Here is a 21,389-nt window from a genome sequence, read left to right on the forward strand (position 1 = left end):
GAAGGGTTGCTTTTCTTGGGGTCTCAGCACTATAAAGTTAGCTTGTTTTGCATTTTCATTGTCACCAACATTGAGGTTCAAAGACTAATGTTTGTAATAGATGTTTGTGTGTTTTAGTTTTTCAATAGATCAAATATTTTCATTGTGAACTTAGGTCTGTTAAAGAGTCATTCATTACTGAAGCTATAGGTTTTTTTCTTTAACCAATATTACTCAATTTACACACATAGCTAACAAGATATTAGATGAATCACAAGCAAGTGAGGGAGGTTTTGACATCATAGTTAATTTCATCAGACATCTGAAATTTCATTAAAAGCTTTTGTTTACATGTGACAGAAATAAAGTCAAAGAGAGAGAGAAAATGACTTCAAAAGAACAAAGTTACTCAACATCTCTCACTTAGCTAAACAAGCAACTGAATGCTGATTCACCAGTGTGCATTTTCAGAACTTTGAGTACAATAAAAATGGTGCACAGAATAGGACTGCTATTCAGAAACACAAAGCCCTGCTTTTCTTCCTTTTCCTTTTTAAATAAGCAGAAAAGGGGCTTCAAAGTGGGCTGGTAACTGCTTGCTGAGCAGGGGGATGTGGGCGAGGTAAAAGGGTGAGGATAGAGGGTAATAAGTAGCTTCCAGGGTTGCCGATGCTTTGATCCAGACGAGCAGCGCTCACAAGCCTGGGGCTTAAGTGGTTTTCCTGGATGGAGGCCTGCATGCTAGAGAGATCCAGCAGAGCTTGAGGGTTTAGAAATTCGTTTTAGAGATCAGACGTTTTGGCAACACTCACTATCTCTCATGTTATTGTGAATACATATTATGGCGATCTTTGCAGAGCAGTCTTTCTCTAAACTTTGTTTTGAGATCAAAACTGGGTCAAAATGGGTGTTCTCTGGCTATACAGCTAACATAAGTCTAATTAGTAAATCTCATTCAAGTATTTCTTGATCACATTCGGAGGTAAGAAGGTAGCTACTGTAGTAAATGTTTTGATCAAAAAGGTCCCCCTGAGAATCGAAATGCAGTAATTTCATATGATTCTCAATGATTCTCCAGCCTGCGGACAATTAGAGTATTTATATAACTAATAGATGTGTTTATATAAGTTTACAACATATTCATGTAGTTGCATTTATCTCCATTATTTTGTTGATTACATCCAAAGACTAAATGGTAGGGGTGTAATGGTTCATGTATTTATATCAAACTGTTTTTGTACAGGACTTTTAGTTCACGTGTATCAACTGCTACTTAATGCAATCCTATTCCTTTCACAGTTCTTGCCTTTTACTTGAACCTTTTGCTAAACATTGCCTTATTGAGTCACAATGTTAAACATAAACACATTAGACAGAACACTGGGAAAACAAACATTCACTTTTTGTTCATTCTTTATCGAATTGAAACTCTGATATTAACACTTAATCTTTTGTCAAATTGTCACTGTGATGACACAATTATACATACTCGCATCATATGAATACACTGTAATTTTTTATTCGAATTTTTATTTTTATTTTTGTGCAGCTCTGCAAAAAAAGTTTGGCCAGAAGATAAATGGTTGTGCCCAACTGAGCCTGGTTTCTCTTGAAGTTTTTTTTCCTTCATTTTTATCAACTGGTGAAATTTTGTTCCTCGACACTGTTGCCACTGGCTTGCTTGGTTTGGTATTTGTGGAGCTGCACATCGATGTATTTGCTCTTCAGTGTTTGGACTTTATGTGCTACATAAATAAACTTGCCTTCCCTTGTTTATGTTGACATTCTAGATTTTGTCACTTTATTCTGTTTGTGATGTTTTGCTCATTATGTTAATTGTCACCATTGTTGAGGTTCATACGTTGATTATTGATGTCTCTGTGAGCATAACAAACCATGGAATGTTTTTTTTTTGTTGCTTATAAACCTTCATAATTATGTGGCTCATGCAATCATGTTACTTTTAATAATGGATTAAACATTGGATAACATGAGTTATTATATAATTTCAGTACAGGTACTGTCTCGCTTAAAACAAAATTAGTATCCCTAGAATTTTTATTGTTTTCTTTTCTTACCTTTCTTTGGTTTTTGCTGTTATGAAGTTTGTTGCTTTGTTTGCTGTGATAAAGTCACTGTTCAAACAAAGTTCTTAAAATTTACTGTGGCCCAAATACATTATTATTGAGAAGTTAAGGGCTAAGAGCCCAACTAAAGCAGACACTTTTCTCCATGATGGTGACTTTAAATGTAAACCTTTATCCCAAGAAGAACGTTTATGGATGTTAGACAAAATGACACAGGCAAGTAATAAGTGATGCTGTTTGTGGAGTGGGATTTAATTATTTAAATAACTCAGCTTTAACTTCAGCTGTGATTGACTGTTTCTTGAACACTCAGTAGTGTGGACAAATGAAAGTGTTCAATTTAAACTGAGGACTTTGCTGTGGGGTATAGAGGGTTAAAGGTTTGAGCTGTAAAAACACAGTAAAATGTATTTTAACAGTAATATGTTGTTAATGTAAAATACAGGAGACTGTAAATACACAATATTTTTATGTTTTTCAGTATTTTTTTGTAAAATCAAGAAGAAAAAAACAGTGTATTTCTGTAAAATAAAAGACAAAAACTATTTTTCTGTAAAACCTGATTCAAATTTCTTCTGTCCCTTTTGTGTGCCATCCTTGAGGACGAGAGTAGAGCCAGTGTTTGAGTCAAAAATGAACGTAAATCACTAATGTTATGCTGCATGATTCTTGATTTTAAGACAGTAACTGTGTAACTACTGATGCAGTGAGAGTCTGTATGTTAATTCTAGCTCTACATACATGTGGGCTACAAGAGATTTAAGTTAAACCAAATGTTTGAAATTACACCAATAAGTTATCTTTATAAATATGCTTTTGTTAAGCATATAACACATTGAAGATATTTTTTCATAAACTCAAATAGCAGTTGACCAAATTGAGGTAGTCTATTCTGTGAATGAAATCAGTTTACTTGAGCTTTAATTCAGTGCATGTATTTTTACAGCAACAGACTTTAAAATAACAGTACATTACTGGCAACTGCAACTGCCAGTATTTTACTGTTATTTTGCAGGGCAAATTTTTACAGTGTACAGAATTTGTAGATCCAGATCCAGATAAAATAGCTTAATTATATGTAGATAATGTTGTGACAGCATCAACTTGTGTCCTTTTCCCTCTCCCCTCCTCATGTGCGCTGGCCATTTTTAAGGCTACATTTCTTTAGAAAGACCTTCCATTGAATACAGCTTGAGTAACCCTGACAACAGCTGCTGTCTAATTAGAGAAGTACAGGGGCCACATATCCCTCACAGGGCACTGAAGCAACAGAGAGATCAAAGTGGAGGAAAAATTAAAAAAAAAACTATTAATTGAGTGTGAAGGGTTTTTGGAATTTTTTTTTCTACTGTTTGAGGGCTGTATTCCCAACATGCCCTATTTTTTCTGTGAAGAAAATGCTTTGGCTTTTATAACAAACCTCTGCTGGATTTAATGAACGTACTTGCATTTGTCCATCATTGCTATACAGTAGCTTCCCAAGTCTGGGGTTCACAGATGGTATGGCTACTGAGAATGCGCAAGTGAATAAACGAGACCATGCTTGTTCCTCAATGCTCTAACACAAGAAAGACATAACCAGCAGGGGGCAGTTATGTAACAGTGAACATACTTAACTGATATAGCAGCACACACTGGGAGATGTACTCAAGTTTATAGTGCAAATGACATAAAATATGATAATCATGATTGTCTCATCAATAGTATTATCGTGTTATATATATAATATATATAATGGTTTGTTCACAGAAAAATTATTTTTCAAAATTTTGTCAACTAAACACCACCATCTAAAACCATAGATGACTACAACTTCAATGCTACTAGAGGTTTGAATGTTATTTGAATGTCACAAAGGTCTGAGGTTCCTTCTCCCACAGCTGCTGTAGCTGTCATGTTACTGTTTTAAACGTGTGCTCTGCTGTACCCTTTGCCTTTCAAAGCCTCTCAAAAGCAGCTGGCCAGATGTCATGGCACTAATCGTGGGGACAAAGGCAGTGGCTTGGCCTGCCACTGTGCACCGGCTTGATTATTTCAGCATGTGGACAATACAAAGGACAATTACGAAAGCAATGCAAGCCAAGTTGATCAAGAGCTAAGTGGCATTTACTTTCTTTTTGTAGTGTCCTTTCAGTTTTATGCCTTAAATAACATCAAGTGTTGTACGAACACTTTAGAACCCTTGTTTTCCATAAAAACACATGATATCCAGTGGGATTAACAGTAAAAACTCACTTTTCTTTGAGAAAACTCACTTCGGGTACAGTAGTCAGAGGGCTAGACATTACCTGATGGAAAGTGCTCGTTGATTGGCCAGTTGTCCACCTGTAAAGTGGCATTTCCACCATTCCTTGTGAAGCGCACAACGTGATACTTTCCATCATTGACTTCTGTAGTCATCTCTTTGACGCTGATGTCCACTGTACCGATGTTAAATGTAACACACACCCTTCCTTCTTCCTGAAAACAAAAAAAGTCTTGTCAGTCTAGCAAAATCAAATTCATCTTTTTAATTTATCTTTATTTCTATAGCGCTTTTACAATGTAGATTGTATCAAAACAGCTTCACATAGAAGATTATAATAAATTGAAACAGTGTCAGTCTAGTTTTCACAGTTTAAGTTCAGTTTAGTTCAGTTCAATGCGGATTTATTTTCATTGCTGAAAGTCCAAACACTGAAGAGCAAATCCATCGATACGCAGCTCCACAAGTCCCGAACCATGCAAGCAAATGGCGACAGCAGCGAGGAACAATCTTCACCAATTGGCGAAATTTGGCGAAAGTGAAGGAAAAAAACCTCATCAAAAGGCAGCTCAATGTATTATAGGCGATGTGTTGAACTGAAACTTAGTACCAGTATCTCTCTGATACAGACCTTTATGTGTAATCGGTTAGATGGGACCAGTTGTTTTTTATGAATCATAACAAAATCAGTCTTAACATTCTTAGAATACTATGACTACCCAGATAGCAGAACTCCATTGAATTAAAAGTTTAACATTCAATCAGAAAATTCAACGTTGAGTTTTCATTAGGTTTGCACTCTCAAATAATGTTTTTTCAATGATCGAAATAATCATGTTATTTACATCATTAAGTGATTACTGTAATTGAGTGTACCTGCTGTTAACAAGCAGAATCACTGAAGGAACACAAAACTACAACTGACTTCTGTTTGTATCAATTTAATATATTAAGCCATCATTTTATGCTTTTCTTGTCATTTATCTTGCAACTTCACTGACTTTAATAGAAAACTGCACTAAATTAATCAAAAGTGTACAATTTAAACAGACATAGTTGAATTAACATTTCATTAAGTATAGAGTCCAAATGATGTCTGATGTCAAGGTGTCCAAATGATGATGAAAAATATCTTATAATCTTATTTGGACATCAATTACAGCCATACAATAAATCAACTGAAATAAAACATGGTGAATCTCTCTAAATCTCAGCAGATGATCATCAGACAACTATATTAACATCATCAGCAACTTCCCTTATTACTACCCTGTTTGACTTTATTTTAGATGTCTATTTAAGTCTTCACTTACATTTATTGAGAACTAAAAGTTATAATTGTTTAGAAAATTGTTTTCAGAAGTCACCACTAGTGAAGAGTAGTTGCTTTACTTGGTCTGTTTGATTCTTCATTTACAACCTTCATTTGAAGCTCTGTGTTATGGCAAAACAGACTAAAAGCAAAGTGATTGATGCATGATATTTAGTAGTTTTGATTCACTGATTGTGTCGGTGGTTTAATTTTGTATTGTGATGATAATGTTAGGATGATTTCGTTAAACTGCTTGTGGAAATCATGTGATTATGCATATTAAGCAGTACATTGATCAGGTTTTAAAAACACACAAACATCAAGATTCAGCTTAAGTCTCAATGACAGTAAAATATTTCTTGCCCTCAATGCACTATGGGAAGTAATTTGTCACCATCGTTGAGACTCTTATGCTGATTCTTGATGTATTTGTGTTTTCAGTGATTCTGATGTTCAGTGTACTGTACATGACCAAAGTATTGCTGGATGTCATTCATAATGACACTGTGTTGTATGTTTGATACACAACACAGTGTCAGTATTTTACACAATTAACCATCACTGACTGGATCAGTTAATTAAAAATATGAACAAAGAATATAATCAAATAACGGTGATGCCGTGGCGCAGTATGTAGTGCTGTCGCCTCACAGCAAGGAGGTTGCTGGTTCAAGCCTCGGCTGGGTCAGTTGGTGCTTCTGTGTGGAGTTTGCATGTTCTTCCTGTGTTCGCGTGGGTTTCCTCTGGGTGCTCCGGTTTCCCCCACAGCCCAAAGACATGCGGTACTGTTGAATTGGGTGGGCTAAATTGTCCATAGTGCATGAGTGTGGATGGATGTTTCCCAGAGATGGGTTGCAGCTGGAAGGGCATCCGCTGCGTAAAACATGTGCTAGATAAGATGGCGGATCATTCCGCTGTGGCAACCGCAGATTAATAAAGGGACTAAGCTGAAAAGAATGAAGGAATGAATAATCAAATAGCTTATTGCTTTTACATAACATACAGTTAATGTAAATCAAGCTAACTTTAAAGTGCAAAGACAACAAGAAAAGCAACCCTTCTTCACTGAAGCAGTGACTTCTAAAATGTTTAAGTCTTAATAATTGTGACATAAAAACAAATTAGTTATAAGTGAAGCTGCTGATGTTTTTTGTGTTGTTTAATGATCCTCTGCTGAGATTTTGAAAGATTGAACGTGTTTTATTTCAGTTGATTTTATCTAAAGCTATGACTGAAATCAGCTGTGGCTATGTGTGCTTTCTGTGATTATGCTTGTTAAAAGCAGGTGTTTTTCATCTATTTTTAAGACTCATTAATCTTGTTAACTTTATCACTGCCTCTTTATTCTTGACTACCATTGAAAAAACTTTTTTTTTCAGGTGCAAACCTGATGAAAAGTCAATGTTGAAGTTTCAACTTTTCGACTGTTGATTCAATGATAATTCAATGAAGGTCCACTATCAGGGTAACTTACATTGTTGATAGTACTACATACAATTTTGTCTGATTCTTTTTTTATTTGAGGGGGTGCTATAGTGCTATAATGTAATAAAGTAGCATAGCTAAAGTGGGGTGAGGTATTCATAACAGATTAACAAAAGCAGGAAGGGTTTAGGGTTGGCATTAGTACTGGCACATATTAAGGCAGCTATCAATGATACGATTTGAAAAAGTGTTATCGAGCCATGCCTAAAATGGAAATATTTACATCTCAAAGATGTTGCAAAAGAGAGTAGGTAAATACATATGTAAATACATTTAAATGCTAAGACTGCTGCTTTTTGAAATCCAGTTGAAAAAAAAGAGCTTCCAACAAGACGTCCATCCACTAATATGCTTTGTACAATCTACTGCAAAATCACAAACATATGCTCCTTTCCTTTTTACATATTCCCATATGGTTCCTTAATGTTATGTCTTCAAAATTAAGAACTAAGACAACTTGGTCATTGTCTACTAGAATTATCCACTATGAAAATTGTCCCCAAGTTCATCTAGCGAAATGTCCCCAAATTCATCTAGCCATATATTTCAAGGCATGTCAGACTCAATTTAGTGCGTTTTTTTTCCTACACTCCCGGAAATAAAGGTACGAGAGCTGTCACTGGTGTGGTACCTTTTCAAAACGTACATATTTATACCTAAACAGCGCATCCTGCAAGCACTTTTTCATTGATATTAAGCGCAAGCTTATGTAATTATTTTGTCAGATCCAAATGTTTTGAAATTCTATGTTACAGTTGTTAGTCTAAGCTATTACAGAAAATATATATGGTGTGCTTATACCACCTTAAATTTAATACATTTACTGTTGGTAAAGAATAGATTTACAAGTAGATTTTCCTCTCCTATCCATATTAAAAAAAAAAAAAAACATGGTTAAAAGACATGTAATGTTAAAGGGACTGATTAGTGAAATGCTGATCTCATCATACTGTGGATTCGAACCAGTGACCTTCAGTGCTAACAATTGAGCCACCATGCTGCCTTCTTAAAAAATTGTATACTTATAATTTAATATCCGAATATATTGCTTGGCTTACAGTATTGAAATATATCACAACATATTGTAATTTAAACCCTGTATCATGATGTTGTATGAATCATATTGCCAGATTTTTGCTGATACACAGCCCAAATCTTAAGTTCCTATAATAGCTAGAATTTATGCTTTCTCCATCCAATATTGGATGCACTGAAGATAAAGTATTTTGGTGGTTAAAAAATACTATACAAATGTAAATAAATTAATATATTTGAATTGTGCATTACTATATTTAATTAAATAGTATGGTTTAAAAAATATATATTATAAGTGTATTCATATTTAATATTCTTTAGCAGGTGGCATGGTTGCTCAGTGGTTAGCACTGTTGCCTTACAGCTATAAGGTCACTAGTTCAAATTCCGGCTGGGTCAAATCATATGTTGGGTAAAATATGCTGAATAAGTTGGTGGTTAATTTTGCTGTAGCGACCCCTGAATAAAGGGACTAAGCCAAAGGAAATTAATGAATGAATTATATATTTATCCTCAATAGTATCAAAGGATGCATTATATTGTGTTACATAGAGATGTATTGATTTGTTTAGTTTTCCTGTGTTTGTGTTCTTGTATTTTTCTTGTTCTATTTTTTTTCCCTTGGCTCCTCCTACCTGTTTTATCTGACAGGTAGCTGAAAATCCTTCAAAGCTGTGCCTGCTTGCACCCCCCACCAATAAGACAATAAAACTTTATGGCACTAATAAAAAGTCGACTTGCAACTAGTTAAAAGTGAAAATTGTTCAATAAAATTTAGTATAATTAAACATGAACTACAATGTTTTATTGTGCTATGCATTTTATAGCTGATTGGACTCACGTCATAGCCTGCTAATTCCAAACTTTATTCAAATTACCCAGGAAGTAATTTTTGTGGCATTGGCTGCAGCATTAAAGGTCATAAAATACTCAGCACAGCGTTTTAGTAGAACTGTCGAACACCAGGTTCTTTCTTTAAATATCCAGACTGGCATGATTGACAATTTCTATTACACTGCACTGGCCGACAATGTTTCATTGTCTTTTCAAAGAATGGTGTGTTAAAGTAAATTGTATTCTATCAAAATAAAACCATCCACAATGACAACAAGCCAATGTTACACTCTATAATAGTCAATTCAAGCTAATGAACAGTATTAACACACTGTGGTAGGATAGCATACATTACATTGCCTTTTCTCATTACAAAAGGGATAGCACAGAAGATTGATGCCTGTTGAAAGTTCCACTTTATTTGATATAAAACCTGATGCCTCACAGATGATGGCAGACATTTAGAAGGTTATTGCTGAATTTTGCTGCAATGGAGAGCATAATGTCTGGTGTTTTGCCACTGTGGGTGGCATCAGGGTAGCCAAGAGTGATAAAAGTAATTTGAGTTGCAGCAGGGGCCTGCGCAGATCAAGAAGAGCTTTATCTCTCCCTATGTTATGTGTGCTGACACCAGTAATGAGCTATACAATCCAATTCTGTCCATCCAATCAATGGTTACAGCAGATAACCAGCCCCAGGCATCATTTTTTCCCCAGAAAGCTTCAACCTTGGTCTTGTGGCATTGAACAATATGCATCCATCATCATTAGTGACCATCAAAACATAGTGAAGGGTAATAGCATGGGTAATAGCATTCAGTTTTAAGCTATGATTAGGTAGTGAACAAGCATTCAGGTCCAAGTTCATATCATTTGTTGTAGCTAGCATAAAGTCACAAATAAAGTTTGGGTTAATACTCTTGAAGACCATTGACATAACATTGATGCTGAGGAACTATACTACACAGTTTTCAGTAAGGTCTTCTCCGTGTAGGAACTTTGGGCAGCATAGTTATTTTATGTATTAGAGTTATGTAATAGGCATATATTGGTAAGCTAGTCGAGAACGGTTTGGCCAAACACAACCAACATTGTGTAACCATAATCCTCCTGTCCGTAGAAGTGTTTGTGTGTACAAAAATAATATAAAAGATTTTCAAACAGACCATTTTGAGGATGACAAATTACATTTTTGATTGGTACACAGACATTAGGTGTATGATACTAAAAATTATTAGATAGACATCTATTATTTATATATAGCTGTATTTATAAAAAACAAGTTATGAAAAATGACATTTGAAGACATTTTTACATTGGAAACAGCCTTACAAAAAAAAAAATAATAGTTTTTATGTTGCATATATTAAATATTGTATATGTTTAAGAGTCCAAATACATTTTATAATATGCTAGAGTGTCCTTCAACTCTTTGTACAAGAAAAAGAAAAGTATATGCAATGTGAAGGGGAATAAATTTGACTTACTCTTCACTCAAAGTCAAACACACAATCTTCACTTTGATCTTTTCTTCTCTGGGTCAGAGTTATTAAATATTAACCTTACATTGCCTCTTGTTCCTATTGCATGCAAATAAGAAGTCCCCTCTTCTTTTTTGCTCCTTTTTTAGCACACTGCAAAGTTAACTGTATTTTTTCTTAAAAGACCCTACACTGTAAAAAATAAAAAAATTGTTTTGACCTAAATAAGTGTTTTTGCTGCCTTAAAATTTTCCATTTACTTCACTTAAATAGTATGAAGTTGTCTTAACTTAAAGTTGACAGGACAATGCAAGTGTAATGGACGTGGTCCACACTTTGTTAACTTAGATAAGTTGTTGTAAATAAAAATTAAGTTGATAGGATATTATAACTCAAGTGTAATGGACATAGTTTATGTTCAGTGAACTTAAATATTAAAGTCGACTCTCTCATTCACACTACAGACAATTTTGTTTAATCAATTCACTTATACCGCATTTCTTGAGTGGAAACCAGAGCACCCAGAGGAAAGCCCCATGAACACAGGGAAACTGACACACAGAAATGCCAACTGGCCCAAACCTGGGACTCAAACCAGTGACCTCCTTGCAGTGAGCAGACAGTGCTAACCACTGAACCATTGTGGACCATGTTAATTTTATTGACCATGGTTTATTTAATACAGGTTTTCGAAGTCTACAAATTTCCCCAAAGAAGCTGGTATGTGAGAAGAACCTCAGAAAACACAGACCACAACATTACAATACGAAAATGGAAGTCAGTGTTGCCAGATACACTTGAATGTTGAAAGTCCAAACTGTCCAAAACTCTCCCAAACGCATAAAAATGAATAAAAACTAAAAACACACTTTAGGTACACACACTTGGTTTTTGTTATTTTTAACATCCAATCTGATGCCAAACCCACCCAAATTTTGTCAACCTGCTTAAACCATTTTTACAAGCCCAATCAAATTCTAAACCTGCAGAAAGAACTTCATTGTCTGACGTCAACCAAAAGTAAACAAATACAAATTCTAAAAGTATATATATATATATATATATATATATATATATATATATATATATATATATATATATATATATATATATATATATATATATATATTAATATAAACACACACATATATATATATATATATATATATATATATATATATATATATATATATATATATATATATATATATATATATATGTATATATATATATATATATATATATAGTAAAATAAACGCCACTTCAGCCAAAAATGAGCTAATGACACCGAGCGAATGCTTTAGGCAGGTACTACATGTTCAACAAGCATTTTTGCTTCAAATCATCCAGTGGGTAGCACATTCCCCTCACAGCAAGAAGGTTGCTGGTTCAAGCCTTGGCTGGGTCAGTTGGCATTTCCTTCGGGTGCTCCGGTTTCCCCCACAAGTCCAAAAACGTGGTATAGGTGAATAGGATATGCTAAATTGTCTGTAGTGAATGTGTGTGAATGAGTGTGTATGGATGTTTCCCAGTGATGGGTTGCAGCTGGAAGGACATCTGCTGCGTAAAAAAATGCTGGATAAGTTGGCAAACCCAGATTAATCAAGGGACTAAGCCGAAAAGTTAATAAACAAATGAGTGTAAGTTGCATTCATAACATTTTTTTGCGCAGTGACGCTACTTTAAACAAGTCCGATTTATCATACATTAAACAGCAACTCCATTTCACGAAAGACGATGTTAAGATACGGTTCTACAGTAAGATGCTGTACAAGAGTTCTGTCTGGTTCTGGAATCTGATTGACGTGCGATATTCTGCAATATCAGAACTCATATAGCCTCCTCACTTTTGTGTATCACTCCACCCACATAGAGTGACAGCAGAACAATAAACTCACTACAGTTAAATATATTTAAAGCTCAAACATTTAGACAAGTTTGGTTAACTAATACATATAAAGTAAAACTTTGATATTTAAGCTACAGTATGTCACACATTCAATCCATATAAGTTAACATAACTCAAAATTAGTTGCCATAACAAACTGGCACAATACTTTTTTTACATTGTATAGATGCCTTGATGAGTGCAGGTTCTGTCAATTTCTAAATGAATCAGAAAGTTGGGGCAGGACAAGTATTTTATTTTTGTAATAGACTTTACACGATCTTGCTTCCAAGGACTCAACTGATTTGTAATTGCAGTTGCTAAAACAGCATGATTCAACTGTCTGTGATCATTCATTCATACCATTATGTTTCAGTATGAAAACAATGACCAAATATGAATTACACTGTAAAAAAAAAAAATCCGTAAAATTTTCAGAAAAATAAAGGCAGCTGTGGTTGCCAGAATTTTTCCATAAAAAAGTACAGAAGTTTATAGAACTGTTAAAATTTACAGAAAATACAATGTTCAGTTCACAAAAACATAGCGTAGTGCATAAAAACATAAGGTCATTCAATTTACTAATGTGTTCATGTGTGATTACAATTAGCGAACAGATTTTCACTGCATTTGTAACTACACAGTTACTTTTAAACAAAAGAAGATGCAGCATAACATCAGACACTTTTAGCTCATCTTGGACTTGCACCATGATGCTACTATCCTCCGCAATGGTGACACAACAAATGTTTTACAGTATTTTGCAGTTTTTTTTTTTCTTCTTGATTTTACGGTAAAATACCGGCAGCTGTGGTTGCCAGTAATCTACTGTTTTTAACATTTTACATTCGAAAATTTTGTTTATAGAATATTTTCGTTAAAAATACATTCCACAGTCTGTATTTTTCATCCAACACATTTAACTCCTCAAATCCCAGAGCAAAATCCTCACTAGTGTCCTCACTACAGAGGGTTGATGAAGTTAATGAGATAATTAAGTGTCTAATTAAAGGATGATTGAGAATTATTGATGAACAACTGTTAACAGCAGAATCACTGAAGGAAAAAAAACACAAATTAACACAGCCAAAACCAAATATGAAATCAACTGAGAATAAAACTATAAATATAATAATAATTATTAATAAAAATAAAACAAATTACACAATAAAATTTTTTTATTTCTCAACATCTTAGCAGAGATCATGATTTGACTTTATTTCTGTGACATGAACAAAAGCTCTTATTGAATTTTTTGTTGTTCATTTGAAGTCACCATGATGGCAGACAGAGGCTATTCAACTAGTTGCGCTAACACTAGTTTTTATTTTGGCTGCTTTAATTAATTGAGTTATACACACTATTTGTGTAGCATGAAAAGCCAAATGAAAAAAAAAAACAATAAGTCTGATAAGATTAACTATGATATTGAAACTAGCCTCACCTGCTTATGCTCTCATTGAATATCTTATTAGTTATAAGTGAGAAATGAATACCATAATGTAAGTGAAGCCACTTGACCTACAGCAGCCAATGACTGTTTAACAGACCTAAATACACCATTTACAATGAGAATGTTTGAACTGTTGGAGAACTTAATAAATACACAGACATCAACAATTAGTCTTTGAATCTCAACAATGGTGACAAACAAAAAATAAAAAACAAAACAATCTACTGAAATATTACCCCCACCCCCCATAAAAAAACATAAAATAAAGGAAAAGAAAGAGATTGTAAGAACTTTAAGCTGCACAATATATTCATGCTGCAATGCATGCTGGATTTTTTGTACTATGCTTGCACCCAGCATGAACAAATTAAGCAGCTTTTTTTAGCAACCATGGTTGAGGTTCATATCCTGATTCTTGATGTCTGTGTGTCTTAATGAACTGATGGAGATCTAAAGGTATTGTGCATGAAACTAATAAAATTTGAATTCCTTGATAATTGTTTGTTGAGCCTCCATGGCAAGCTGTAGCATATCCCAAGTAACATTAAAAAATATTTTCTACAGCTTATAGCTATACAACTTATAAAACACTAGAAATCATATGGATAATCATTAGATACACACAGCAGTTTCTCATTGCCTTTCTTGCTATAACTGATGAGTTTCAGAAACACAGTTATAACTGCTAGAGAAACATTAATAGTAAAGGTTCAAGAGCCCAATTAAAGCAGCCTCCGAGGGGCCAAATGAAATATTTTCAATAAAAAATATTCTTGCCGATATGAGAGAATTGAAGTCAAACTGTAATCAGTGAAGCTGGTAATGCTGCTATTTAATTGAGTTGTTTAATCTTCTGTTTTAATTCAGTTGGTTTGGTGTGAGGCTGGGTCTGTAGTTTTATTTCTTGTTCTTTCCTTCAGTAAGTTGGGCTTGTTAACAGCAGGTGTTCATCAGTGTCTAAATTTACTCATTTGTGGTCATTTACTCTGTCTAGTGGACTAAACTAATTGAATAATTTAGGGACTAGTGAATGAGGGTGTATGGTTAGGGTTCAGATGCTCTGATTAGTTTCTCAAAAACAAAGCTTAGATCTATTACAGCTATTTTCCGTATTTTGTACAGAAATTAGCCGTTAATCATTTAACAGGTTTTCACTGTAGATTGTACAGACTTTTACTGTTAAAATCACAGACCTTTTTACAGTGTACTGTATATACATATAAAAAAAGCACTTTAAAGGATAAACTCTGAAACTACATAACTGCAATTCTTAGATTATTTGTAGCACTGTCTGCGTAATTTCTGCTAATTCCACTTACTAATTTATTAATACATTTCTTATTCCACTATTTCTATGACACTATAACTTTATTCTTAAACTAGCCCAGACTCATTGAAATTGTGTCTCAGCCTACATTTTTTTTGTGTGTGAAACATAAAAATCTTCCAGGCACTGTGTGTTTCAGATGACAAATTCAGTAAAAAGCACTTCATTTTTGCAAATCTGACATACATTACTTAGGGTACGATTTGCTGTACATTTCAGATAAACATCCTTCTTGAACACATCAATGAGATGATAGGGCTTGTCATAGAGATCACCTAGTGAGCCACTGGCCTAAACCCAACCAAACATCAAAGACAAATGACGAGAAAAGGGAAACTTGAGCATGAGCTCTCTTTGAACATGAGCTCTCTTTGAGCATGGGCTCTCTTTATCACAAGTACAACACCATACAAACCGAGCTATAAAGTAGAATGACCACACCAGAAAAACAAACAGTAAAAAAGCAATCAACAGTCTGGTAATACTATGCATATACTCTATTGTGATTAAGTTGACATGAAGTTGCAACGATACTTAAAGTTATGATGTATAACGTAAAATTTACATATAGAACGTAGACTCAAAACATTGTGTATACAAATTCGTTTTATACCACTAAACATATACAATTAATTCGAAAAAAAAAAACAACAACAACAACACAAAGAAAGAATTATATTTTTAATTTTCAACAGAGAGAGAGAGAGAGAGAGAGAGAGAGAGAGAGAGAGAGAGAGAGAGAGAGAGAGAGAGAGAGAGATTTCATTAATAGACATCAGTTTTATGCCTGAGATAAAAATAGTTCCAGTATAAACAGGTTGGAGGATAACTCACCAGAACCTAACCTACAGCTAGCTACAAATACTGCAAAATTCATTTAACTCAGATAACAAACATATATCTTCCCATTGCCATGGTACCAGCTGGTATCACTGTAAGTTTTGTCTACTCATCTGTAAGAAAGCATAAACAGATATGAGCACCTTCTCCTGAAAGTCAAATTAGCAGTATCACAGAAGTATTATGCCAAGTTCACACAGCAAAGTTCTAGCCTTGATTTTTCGCTGCCTGACAGTTTTTGGGAAATCCAGATAAATGCCTGAAATCGGAGGCAAAATTGCTGGTTGTTAATGCGGGTGACAATACCACACTGTGAATTATCAAAGACACGATCAGAGAGAGTTGCAGATGTCTGTGAAATATTTGGCATACTAAACATCTAGACCTGTTTACAATTCAAAACCATGCTGTGTGAAAAGAGTTCTGACTGAAAAGCACATTGTGGGAAACTACAGTCAATGAGTACACTGTAAAAAAAATGTCTGTACAATCTACAATGAAAACCTGTTCGATGATTAACAGCTAATGTCTGAACACACTACAGAAAATACCTGTAACAGATCTAACATTTATTTTCGTAAAAGTAACCAGCTGAAATCTCAACATACACCCTTATTCACTAGTCCCTAAATTTGTTAATTAGTTTAGTCCACTAGAAATGACTGAATTCTGACACTGATGAACACCTGCTGTTAACAAGCACAATCACTGAAGGAAGGAATAAAGCTGCGGTCACACTGGGCTTTGTGTGTGCGAAATTCTGTCGTACGGCGCTGCGAAAAGGAGCGGGATTAAACAAAATAATTAGACATTAAAAAAAGTGAGCGATTGCTCCATGTCTTAAATTTCTGTCCAGAAAGTCATGTTTTGATCCTCGATTGGTCTCACGCAGTCAAGTGATGCGATTTTGCAGGTCGGAGTTCACCAAGCTTGAACTTTGCACCGCAGCGACATGCGAAACTTGACACATGACCTTGTATTTCCAGTCTGACGCATTCGCATGCATATGAATGGAAGTCTATGGGAGAAAAAGCCCAGTGTGACCGCAGCTTAAGAAGTAACACTATACAGCCACAGTCTCACACAGGGGCATCGATAGTCCCCAAACTGAGGCATCTCTGCATGTGCGCAAAGAACTATACCCGCGCACCTAACAGATCGCTCCTGCTGGACACTGACGCGATGCTCTTCTCCCGGTGTGAGTCCGGTACAAAAAAAAAAGTACTTGCTGCTCACGCGTCGCTCATGCTTTGTGAAACCAGTGCAAGAGCCTTATATGCGGAGGTGACGGCACGCAGTGAGTTTTGCAAGTCGACTAAAGCCTAGTTCACACTCCAGGATTTTAAGCCTGATTTGAAAGCTAACAAGCTTGCCAACAGATCGAGCTGTGATCGGGAAGAAATCTGCAGGTGCACGGCGCTTGCCAGTCTTGTGAAACCAGTGTGTGAACTACTGAACAACGTGTCAAAGAGGCTCGCTGAAGCGTCGCCGACTCCTCGCAGACGGAAATCCAATATCTAGCATGCTGAATATTATAGAGCAGTCGGCTGACTCGACCCCTTGTTCGGTTAGATGTAGTGACGAGCTGCAGCCAATGAGAGAGCATATCAGCATGAACTGAATGCCTGTGTGCTCAGGAGCCCAACAGAAACATCTGTGATTGGCCAGAATGGGCATCGATGCACTCGCTTCATTCTGCCTTAACACGGACACGAGTAGGATAAATTAACAGTGGAGATAACATTCTGTAACTATTAGAATTACTATACTGGTCATTCTGACTGTTCTCATATTAATTGTCATATTGTAACATCATATTTACATTCAAAACTTCTATTGAGATATTAAAATTAAGCTCTGAATGTCTGTCATCATATGTGATGACACTATTACCTTAAAAATATAAACTTTTTTGGTAATACAGCCTATAAATATGTAGTTAAGATACTAGAACACGCAAAGGTTTGGGCCTCGCTTTCATTTTCACTTTCAAACAGGAGCTATTTCCCGGCACAGAATATGCTGTTTTGAAAGATATATCTGAAGTAAATTTATGTTTTTGCTATCAGAGAGTTATGTTTATGTTAGCAGGAAGTTGCTAGGCAAAAAAAATGCATGCACATTTAAAGTCACAGTGAAAAGTGGCAGACATGCATGCAGTCATGTTGACCAATATGGTAATTAAAGGTAGAAATGCTCAGTTCTTTACTGTTTTGTAATTTAAAAAATAACAATGTTAGAAAGAAATACACAGATATTTAGGAAACGTCAGGGTGTTATAAATGTTAGTTTTATTTCAAAGGGTTAATAAATTACAAAAATTAAAAACTCTCTGCGTATCAATCCACTCGAACCTTGCAGATGAGCAATTGATCTGCTGATGCATCAGCTGATTGACAATGTTTTTAAATGCTTTCTTTAAAGCTTGAAACGCTGTCAGTGATGTCATCAGCACTGTTGAGCTTTTTAAAGCAGTGTTCAGCTTTTTCTGACGACTCCTCCCTCAACATTTTATTGGCTGTGGTTTGGTAGCTTGACTGAGCTGAGTTGTTGTCAGATCTTGTAGTGTGTCACCCCCCTCTTGTGGATCATTTACGTAGTATCGCGTAGTGTGAATACCACAGAGATTAAAAGACACAAAATGTAGTGTGATGTAATGTGAACAGCACAGCGATATGCCGATGTTTAAAATCCTGTAGTGTGAACTAGGCTTAAACTAAAGTTTTAATAATATGACGGTGATCTTACTCCCTCCTGATAGATTTTTTGTATGACGTAAAAAGGAGGGATGACGAGTCAGGGAGGCAAGACTTAAACCTAAAGGCCCATGCACACAGAACAATTTTTTGCTCGCGTTTTCCGTTGACATTTAACACCTCGTGACTAAATAAAGGGCGCTAATGTGATCGTGCACACCAACGCGCAAAACGTCTGGTGTAAAAGCGTCATTTTTAAAAAAGGCCTCATGCTCGTTTTTTTGTTTTGACGCGCCGTGTTAAAACCTCCACCAATCAGATTGGCACTTTTGTTCAAGTGCATGGAGCTGCTAAAGTACAGTAAAGCTCAAGCGCAAAACTGTCGAGCACACACTGAAAAAGATGTCCAGAGGCGATGTGAACGTAGAGCTGCTTCTTGCACTGGTGAACAATAATCATTTCTTCATCGCTAGAGCTGGAGCTGCTGCTTTAACCATCCATAACAACAAGCTTGTCAACTTTGAATTCCTCTTCTGTGTTACAAGCGGGTGTCAGAAGCTTAAAGTTCTGTAGCGCCATCTAACGTGAAAGAGTGATTTTGCATACTCTTCTGCTTGACGCCAGTGAAAATCACTTGGGATTGAATTTGGAAAAACGTCTCGTAAAACGTTGACGATAAACGCAAACGAAAAGCATCCCGGTGTGTAGGAGCCTTAAATCTCTGCCATGTGTCCAAGTCTAACACAACAGATAATTCTATAAAACATTTTTTTTTGTATTCTATAGAACTGTCTATAGAATTTCATTCAAATTTAATTATTATTCATGCAAAAGATTTCTTAAATGATTTTAGCATCACTCCAGTTTTGTCTTTCGATTGTTTTCCAGTTACATTTAGGATTAATTTCTGTTATTTATTTAGAATAATAATTACTGTTTTGTATTTATGTACTGTATTTATTTATTTATTTATTAATTAATTTAATTTTTTTGGAGGGTGAACTATGCCCCAGTAGAGCTTTATGTCTAGCAACGCCCCTAGTCTCACACCAAACCAACTGAATTAAACTCACCAAACAGCACTACCAGCTTCACTCATTAAAGTTTGACTTCATTTCTGTCATATCTGCAAAATATAATTGACAATTAACAGAGGTTTATATTTTTAATTGAAAATGTTTCATTTGACCTCACCACCATGTAGATCAGAGGCTGATTTAGAACTCTTGACCCTTCACTTTTATACGTTAATATTTCTGTCTGTTATAACTATGTTTCTGAAACTCATCAGTTATGATAAAAAGTAATGATGAATTATATAAAAATGGGCCAATGAAATGCCAATGAGTTGGCGGCATCAGCGTGCACAGCTGGCATCAATGACAATCAGTCATGCTATATGCTTTCCTAAAAGAGCAACACGGTCGTGCAGCGTGTCTTTTTCAAGACGTCACTCTGACCGTGCGTTTCTGGATGCGGTGGTTTCCTATCCCTGGATGATGGGCACGAGCACAGTGTTTCATGTCTGGGGGTCCATGTTAATGCGGTGCTTGCGGGCAGTACATGCCATCACTGTGATGTCATGTCTTATGCGCAGTAAAGATCGCGGCTCGCTCTTGCAAAAGAGCCACCCACCCCAGTTGTCACCCGCACTGCGGTTGGCACTCGGGCAGATCTGAGGGTTTCAGTGGGAGTAAATCCGCCGCCCTCGGGCTGCGGACCTCTCGCTCCTCCAAGCGCTCCATCCAAGCTTTAGGTGAAGAGAAGCGATCCGTCCTTGGATGGTCGCTCTCTCACATGATGACACCGGGGTCAGATGTCCATAGCTGCATCGGAGGATGGGCTGTCATTGTCTGATGAGGATGCGAACCTGTTCGCTCCCTCCCTCCGGGGTGGAGAGCGCGGCGTTGGCATCTAAAAAGCAGACATGATGGCTGTGCTTTCTCAGGCTGCTTCGGCCATGGGTCTGGTGATGGTTTATCCCCCAGCCCCACGGCCGGACCGACTAGATGGGTGTTATGTGGAAGATATAAGGAGGCAAGACCTTCAAAGCCTCCCGTCCCCTTCTTCCCGGAAGTGCACAGTGAAATCATGCAGTCTTGAGGGCACTTTTTTCTGCCCGATCTGTGTGCACTTCCATCCTCACCATCCTTGGAGGGTGGGCTGTCGAGGTCTGACGAGGATTCGAACCCGCTCGCTCCCTCCGGGATGATGAGCGCGGCGTCGAATCTAGAAGCAGATGCCCTCACCATGCATGCTATGGCCACCTACCAGCGCTACCAAGCGCAGGTGCTGGCCCGGCTGCGCGAGGATGGTTCCGACCCAGGACTGAGCATAAGCTCTGCACCCCAACCGACTATGCTAAAAAAAAAACTAAAAAAAAACAAAAACAGTTGGCTGTGTGTGCCCTGGGAAGGACGATGATCACATCCGTGATCCAGGAACACCATCTTAGGCTAAACCTGGTGATTTATGCGTGTTGTTGACAAAGTTCACTTTCTTAACTCACCCATATCCCAGACTGGCCTGTTCGGCAACACCGTCGGTGAATTCGGCCAGGAATTCACGCCGGTGATAGAGCAGTCGGAGGCGATTGTCTCTATCGGCGGGATTGTATGACCGCTCCCCCCCGCCGAGCCATCCACATCCACTGCTTTTCGCTGAGGACGCCCGCCTGCAGCTTTGCTCCGCTGCAACCGCCTGCGCCGAGCATCTCGCAGCAACCAGC

General features: G+C 36.5%; 1 protein-coding gene across 11 annotated transcripts in view; it reads right to left on the reverse strand.

Moving 5' to 3' along the window:
• Nucleotides 1-21,389, reverse strand: part of LOC130247669 (neurexin-3b-beta) — a 334,636-nt gene that overhangs the window by 35,979 nt on the left and 277,268 nt on the right. For all 11 annotated transcript variants that reach the window (XR_008839567.1, XM_056481053.1, XM_056481048.1 and 8 more), the window contains one exon: nucleotides 4,355-4,526. Coding sequence is in view for 10 of the 11 variants with exons in the window: in XM_056481053.1 (XP_056337028.1) it covers nucleotides 4,355-4,526 (172 nt within the window). In the remaining variant the exon portion in view is untranslated. The remainder of the gene's footprint in view (nucleotides 1-4,354; nucleotides 4,527-21,389) is intronic.

The sequence above is a fragment of the Danio aesculapii genome, chromosome 20 (assembly GCF_903798145.1).
Source record: "Danio aesculapii chromosome 20, fDanAes4.1, whole genome shotgun sequence".
In the NCBI taxonomy this organism is placed as follows: domain Eukaryota; kingdom Metazoa; phylum Chordata; class Actinopteri; order Cypriniformes; family Danionidae; genus Danio; species Danio aesculapii.